Source organism: Eurypyga helias, unplaced genomic scaffold (genome assembly GCF_000690775.1).
Source record: "Eurypyga helias isolate BGI_N326 unplaced genomic scaffold, ASM69077v1 scaffold37244, whole genome shotgun sequence".
Classification (NCBI taxonomy): Eukaryota; Metazoa; Chordata; class Aves; order Eurypygiformes; family Eurypygidae; genus Eurypyga; species Eurypyga helias.
The window spans coordinates 1,009-8,547 of record NW_010246258.1 but is presented as its reverse complement, the minus strand read 5'-3'; the positions used below and the strand labels follow the sequence as shown (position 1 = coordinate 8,547).

General features: G+C 60.4%; 1 protein-coding gene across 1 annotated transcript; it reads left to right on the top strand.

Annotated features, from left to right (window-relative positions):
• The first annotated feature begins 13 nt into the window (after nucleotides 1–13).
• SUPT4H1 (suppressor of Ty 4 homolog 1 (S. cerevisiae)) lies at nucleotides 14–2,149 on the top strand. The gene is made up of 4 exons (XM_010150338.1): nucleotides 14–219; nucleotides 309–364; nucleotides 553–606; nucleotides 2,060–2,149. The coding sequence occupies exons 1-4, from the start codon at nucleotides 14–16 to the stop codon at nucleotides 2,125–2,127; spliced, it is 384 nt and encodes a 127-aa protein (XP_010148640.1). The 3' UTR covers nucleotides 2,128–2,149.
• The last annotated feature ends 5,390 nt before the right edge of the window (nucleotides 2,150–7,539 follow it).

Here is a 7,539-nt window from a genome sequence, read left to right as displayed (position 1 = left end):
GGTGTAGGCCTCCATGGCGCCCGCCGGCCCTGCCCGACTCCCTTCCCTCGCGGCCACCCCGGTCCCGGCTGGGCCTGGTCCCTCCTGCCCTGACGCCTCTGTCTCCCCTCAGACCATCGAGCAGTTCGAGTACGACGGCTGCGACAACTGCGATGCCTACCTGCAGATGAAGGGCAACCGGGAGATGGTGTATGACTGCACCAGCTCCTCCTTCGACGGGTGAGTGGGGACCCGGGCCGGCTGCATTCCCCCGGGGTGCCCGGGGGCACCTGCCCGAGAACAACCCCTCACTCCCGTCCCTCCCACAGGATCATCGCGATGATGAGTCCTGAGGACAGCTGGGTCTCCAAGTGGCAGCGGATCAGTGAGTGGTTTTTCGCAGCTGATTTGAGAGCCAGACATCCCTTTTCTCCAGCAAACCCTTCTCCGGGGCAGTGGGAGTTGCTCTTTGGGCTGCGGAGGGGGTTTCTGCTCCAGATGAGGGGGCTGGCAGGGATGCTTGCCCCCCCGGCTGTTGCTGTGCGGGGTAACTTGGTGTTTCCTTTCCCCCAGGTAACTTCAAGCCGGGTGTCTACGCAGTGTCTGTGACCGGCCGCCTGCCCCAAGGTAACGCTGCTGGCTCGCGTTCAGGGCAGGCTCTGCAGGGAGGGCAGCGGAGGGGTTATTCTGCACGTTGGGTGTTGGGGCTGTAGCCATCTCCGAGGTGACGTTGCGCCATACCTGTGTGATGACATCGGGATGCGGGGGGTTCACTGAGTCACGCCGTGCATTGCGAGCGGAGCGCGTGCCGTGTGGGCGAAGGGATGAGCGAGGTGACTGCAAGAAGGAGATGCTGAGCAGATGGGTGGTTTCAGGGTTCTGCAGACAGGTTTTCCACCTGCTGTCACGCAGCGCTGTGCTCGCCAGAAGTTGATGCGGAAGGTGCTGCTGACTGAAACCTGCGATACCAGTAGGGCTGTCGGAGGGATAAGCTGTGGTTGAAGGGTGACCCCAGAAAGCGGGCGCATTTCAAACCGCTCAGCTGCAGGGAAACGTGAAGGTTTGTCCGTAGAAGGGTTGCAGGACGGGGCGCTGTTAGGGCAGCCTCAGCGAGCAGCTACCCCTTTCCATCATCATACTGCACTCAGGGCTTACGTTAAGGTGGCGTCTGTGCGTTTATAAAAGGAGCGGAGGGTGCAGAGGGCCGGCCTGACCTCTGTAAGCACAAACTGCATCTTCCCTCGAGCTGGGACGCCCTGTACGTAGCCGCAGAGCAGACTCCTAACCTGTGCCCCTTCCCAAGAGTCCTGCGATCCCGTATCCCAAGGGTGAAAGCTGTGCTTGTGTCTGGAACCCCAGGCTCCTTATTTCTGACCTGGGCTCCTTATTTCTGACCTGAACTCCTCTGCCTTAGGAAGGAGCTTGGAATCTCACGAGGCTTGAAGCTTTCTGTCACAGCTTCGGGTGCATCTGAACCAACCGGAGGCAGCGGGTGGTGGCGTGAGCTCGATGCAGCAGCAGGCAGGGAGCGCAGGGCAGCAGGCGGAGGGAGTACAGGTGGGAGACGCTGTCTTTGGCCTTGCTCGGCCCATGACGGGGAGGAGCGAGAGGGCTGGGGAGCGTGGCAACCCACAGGCTGCACTCCTGGGCCTTGCGAGCCGTCCCGTGGTGTGTGGCTGTGGTGGGAGCCGTGCTGAACCCCGTGGTGCTCTTCTGCTATCCCTGTTCTTCAGGGGTCACCGAGAAGGTGGGACATGCCGGTCACAGAAGTGACTAAAAGAAGTACCCTTAAGAGCTTGACCTGTTCAGTACAGTCATAACACTCGAGTATTTCCAGGAAGGAATAATGTAAGCAGAGTCTCTACCTGGCTCTTTCCCAAGGCAGAACAAGAGCTGATATTTGGGAGCTCTGCCTAGGGATTTGAACTGGGAGAGGGAAAACTCAACAGTTCTGTTAGAAGACGTGACGATGACTGTGCAGTGATCTCTGCAATGAGGGCCCCGTGACAGAGCAACCAGACTTTTTTCAGGGCTCCTCATCCCTAGGGAATACTGAAACGTGTTTGTCTCCTTGCTGCAGGGATCGTCCGAGAGCTGAAGAGCCGTGGTGTGGCTTACAAGTCCCGAGACACAGCCATCAAAACCTAAGGGACTCTTGTGCTGCCTGGAGGATGCCCCGGGGCTGCGTTTGGAGAGGCGGCGGGCACACGGGGCGCTGCTCCGGAACCTTTCAGCTTTAGCATGTGGGAAGGGGAGCCGGGACCCCGGGGGAGCTGCCGGCTCACGCTGCCCACGCAGATCATAGACTTTGGTTTTTTGAGCCTTGACAAGGCTGAGGGTGTGGGGAGGGGGTGTGTAATGGTGATGCACAGGCTTTTTTACACTTAATGTGGAAAAGAGGAGAGTTGGGATGCAGCTGTGTAAATACTTCATTAAAGCATACTGCCTGGTCAGAGCCGAGTCCGTCTGTGCTCAGTCAGTGGTTTCAGTGGCTGCAGGGAGCGGATGGTGTGGTTGTAGAACCACAGAATGGTTTGGGTTGGAAGGGACCTTAAAGCCCCTCCAGTTCCAACCCCCCTGCCATGGGCAGGGACACCTTCCACTAGACCAGGTTGCTCCAAGCCCCATCCAGCCTGGCCTTGGACACTTCCAGGGATGGGGCACCCACAGCTTCTCTGGGCAACCTGTTCCAGTGCCTCACCACCCTCTCCGGGAAGGATTTCTTCTGGATATCAAAAGGGGTTTTGCACTCCACTGCCCCCTGCCCGCCAGCCTGTTTGGGGCCTACGAGTGCCATCGCTTCTTATGCCAGGGACCACCCTCCTGTCTGGAGAGGGAGACCCTGCCCGGGCTGAATCGGGGTGTCCTTCGCTGTGGGAACGAGCGGACCAGCGATCTTGCCTGGATGCAGTAGGTGATGTTAAGGATGTCACGTGGAGTCGCGGTGCCCTGGGCCTGCGGCGTCCTGTGCAAGGGACGTGGAAGGAGGCCTGAAGGACCTTCAACTGGCTGTAGCTGGGCTCCAGGGCAGGCAGAGCACGGTGAGCCCGTTGCTGGTGTGGTTGGGAGGCAGCGCTGGGCCTGGCAGAGGAGAGGGATGGACAAGCAGGTGTGGAAACACCCATCCAACCGCCTATTTGTAGGGGTTTGGCTGTTGTAAGCGTTGGCTGGGATAATGTCTGCGTTGCGTGGGCTGCTGGGAGTTTTGGTCTCCTTAGCTGACGGTTCTTAATTCGTTTTATTCCAGTTTGGCCTCAGCCACTGATCGCAGCAGCAGCTTCTCCAAGGGCAGAGCCCTAGGTCAGTAGCTTTGTGAAATAAGCCTTTTTTTTTACTTTCTTCCTGCATTAATCCTGTATCTGGAAAGCTCAGTTTTTGTTTCCTATAGACAAATGATGGAAAAACCAATACAGCCTGAAAACAGCATTTGATGTGGGATGAAAGCAGCTGCAGCCAAGGGAGTGTGTCGCCGCCGGGGAGTGAGGCTGCGGGGAGGCGACGTGCTCTCTGTCCTCCTCCCGTTTGTAGAGCTGGCCCCGAAAAAAAGTCCCAGGTGCTACAGGTCAGGCAGAGCACGGGTTCCTGGGGGGTTTCGGAGCAGATGCGTGGCTGGAGAAGACCCCACGGGGGCCGCAGCCCTAGCTGAGATGAAGCACTGAGGAGAAAGACGCCTTAACGCGCGTTTCTCTTGGGGACTTGCGGATACGACGTTGAGGTCGAGTATTTGCTTGGTGCAGAGCAGGCCCAGGTCAGGCTGGTGGTGGGCTCTGGGCTCCAGCAGACCCCTCCAGGGGCAGATTGCCTTTTGTGGGAATCGCCGAGCGTGCTTCAGCTCCTGGCCTGGGAGCTTCCCCTTGGGAAGAGGGAGCAGCAGCTTCATGTCCTCTGGCAGAGGAGAGAGTTGACCCTGATTTTCACACATCCCTGGTGAACGTCCAAAGCACTTGAGTTACTTGATAATTATCCTCCGGGCTTGCTTGGTCGCAGAGACTGGGCAGGAGAGTGTACCTTGGAAATTCCCGGTGGGTGAGGTCTTCGGGAGGGAGACCCCACTGTCCCAGCAGCCCAGGACATGACTCCACAGGATGCTCAGGCTGAGACACTTTGGGCCTGGACCTCTGAGCCCTGGAAGAGGCACGGGGTGAGCTGGCATCCCCCTGGGATGGGTTCATCCCCTGCAGAACAGCCCAGGGAAGCTGCGGGCAGCGTGTGAGGTTGGGGAGAGGTGCCAAGGTTCAGGATGAGAGGGGCCCAGGAGGGGAGATGGGTCTGGGGAGTGGGGTTTAGGCCCCAGCCAGGTTGTGGAAGGATGCTGGGGCCAGAGCCTCCCCCTTCAAGTGCCACGGGGTGGCAGCACGACTTTGTGGAGCGAGGCTGGAGCTGCCACGGGTTGGAGGGAAGCTGCTGGAGATGGGTCTGAGCAAGAGAGACCTGACAGTCTCCATTTACCGCTGTCCACAGCGCCTTTCGCTCCCTACCAGCTTCCCAGGTTGCGTCCCCCTCCCCTGCCTCCAGGGATGGGGATGGCCGTGATGGAGCTGCTCCAATACTCGACTCCATCCCCAGTCCCAGGCCACCTTGTCCCCTGGCCCCACGGCGCGGGGCGGGGTGACAGGAGGGCTTTGCACAAGACCCTGGGCAGGGTGGGCTTGTTCGGCCGGCCTCCAGTTGCGAGTCTGCAGGCACGGGGGCTCCCAAGAACCTGATGCCTCTCATCGGGCTGGCTCAGTGAGCCAAGCTGCTCGCTTGCTTGCTCGCCCACGCGCGCACCGCATCTCCCAGCCCACGCCGCCCAAGTGATTCATTGCTCCCAGGCTGCCGGAGCTGAGCGTTGGACCTCTGCAAAGCGCCCGAAATGAGCATTTCACTTAAACTCCAGCCCTGGGAGCTGCCAGGCATTTTGTAGCAGCGAAAACCAAACGGATGCAGAGCTTTATTTGCTGAGAAAAGTAGGGCAGGGAGCTCTCACGTTGAAGAAACTGGAGGAAAAATGTGCGGCGGCAGCCCGGGCTGTAGTCGGGAGAGAACGCGTCAACCGGGCAGGGAGCTGTAGATCAGAGTCAATTTAAGACGGCTCCTCCCCCTGCACCAAATGACGCTGAAATATTTCAGTCAGGCCTGAAAATCCTGCAGGTTTGGCACCCGAAGCAGCCTGGCAGCTCTCGGGTAGCGTGTTGGGTGGGGGGGAAGGCTGGGGCAGCCCCCAGCAGCGCAGGCAGGAAGCACGAGCCAGTGGATTTCTTTGTGCGGGTTTTGAGAACCGATACCCCGGCTCTGCCTCCGGACGAGAAAAGTGACTTTCCAAAACCGCAGGGCACACGGTGTTTCTACGTGAAGCAGCTGCCGGCGGTGCTGGGAAATGCCCGGACCAGCCTTCCCCACCTCCGTGGGGGCTGCTCCGCGTCCGCCCCAGGGACAGGGACCTGCCCACGTCCCCTGCTCCCCACTGCCCGGGGGTGAAAGCAGCTCACGTGGGACTTTGTCTTGTAGCTTGGGCAAGCTGGGCTTTGGATGCGGGGGGACGTGTGGTCAAGAGCGCTGCTGGGCTCGGGCCAAGTGGGACTGTGGCTGGGTCAGGTTGCTGCTCTGGATGCTCGGTAGCGTCCTGCCCCGCTGTCCCCTCGGCTGGTGCGAGGCCAGGAGGCACAGGGGCTGCGCAGGGCCGGCTGCAGCAGCATCAGGCCTGCTTCACCCAAAATCTGCTTCCACTTGCTGCCTCGCTGCCTTCCAGCGTGTGTGCTCAGGCTTTCCCAGGTGCCTCTCAGCTGCCCCCACGTGCCTGGGAGGGCTGGTAACCACAGGGATGCACAGACCCTTGGTGGTGGGTGCTGGGGGGGACGAACCTTAAAACAAACCCCAGCTTAAAGCTGTTTTCTTTGGAAACTGGCTGAGAACTTGGCAGGGTGTGGGTGCAGGGGAATCATAGAATCATAGAATGGTTAGGGTTGGAAGGGACCTTAAAGATCTTCTAGTAGGGAAGATGGGTTGGAAGGGACCTTAAAGATCATCTAGTAGGGAAGATGACCTGGGTGTCTTCCTGGTACCCGTGCTGCCTGCCCAGAGCTGGGGTGAAACACGGCTGGAGCGAGGATGGCAAAGCCACGGTGCATGTGGCATTCACAGGGGGCCCATCCTGCCCATCACCTCTGCGTCAGGGCCTGTGGGCACCAGCCACCGAGGAGCCTGAGCGTGCCTGATGTGGTGGGGGGGGCAGGGGGCCCGCAGCAGGAGCCCTTCGGGCTGCCGAGGGGATGGGCGCAGGTTTGGGCGGTGTGGGCAGCGCCGAAAGCTTTCAAACGAGGCACAGCTGCCACGCGCGCCATCCCCAGGGGCTCCTGGTGCGGCGGCAACGGAGGCTGGTGGGCGAGGAACTGGGACGTGTTCCCTGCCGAGGGGTTCTGCGGGGAAAATGGGGAGCTCTGACGCATGGCGGATCCTCTGGGGGGTTGTCCCTCAGGAGGAGGCTCTGCCGTGTGACGGGGAGACAGGCTGGTGGGCTGTCGGTTCTTGAAGGCGGCCTGCAAAGGGCACGTGAGGATGGTACTGCCACCCTTCGCCAGCTCAGTGCTGTCTGCGAAGAGGCCCTCAGCTGCTTCATGGTGGACCCCTCTAAACCCACCGGTTTGCTGGCAGAGGGTCCCAAACTTCCCCTTGGCTGACACCTCTTACCCCCCCGGTCTGCTTCTACAGCTCCGCATCATGGGAGGAGGAGATGCCCAGGGTTGGTGGGGCAGAGTGTGGTCTCACCCTCGTGCTGGAGGTCACTGGGGGTACTGAGGGCACGTTTCCGCGGGGAAAACAGCGAAGTGAGACCACAGCTCAAGTCACAGGAGGGATTTGAGAACCTGATGGTATCTACCCCATCCGCAGCTTTGCTGGACCGCTGGCTGAATCCCGGGTGGCACTTGTCCTTCCTCGTCCTGGCTGGATGTGCATCACCCAGACTCCACCCAAAGCGGGTGCTGGGCTGGAAGGTGCTTTTTCCCAAAAGGGAATGGTCCTTCTGCACGGGACGTTGAGAAGAGCTGGTGAGTGGCCAACAGAGCCCTGGGACTCATGCTAAGTGAGGACGTTGCACCTCCCCCCGTGGGTCCCCAGACAGCCCGGGTGCATGGGGCAGGGCAGGGTGTCATCATGCCTCAGTGGCCACAGGATCTGTCCTCTTGGCCTGGCTGGGGGCTTTGATACCCCTCTCCCAGCATCACCTGGCCTGGCCAGTCTGGAAAGGTGTGTCAATGACAGGTTTGGGGAGATGCTTCCTGGCAGCTCTGGGTGCCTGTCCTCCCTCCTCGGGGTCTCCTAGACCTCCGATGCTCAGCTCTGCCCATGCCTTGCCCTGGGGGGCACAGGGACTGCTCAGGAAGGAGGGGCTGACATCGCAGAGCTCGCAGCTCCTGAGCCCATCCTGCCCCGAGGGGTCCACAGACCGGCTCTCATCCCTCCTGCCCTCTATCACTGCCAGACTCCATCTCGGAGCATCCTCCATCCCAGACGGGCCCACCCCAGTGCCGAGCACCCCAGTGCCGAGCACCCCAGGAAGTTGCACAACTATTTGATTAA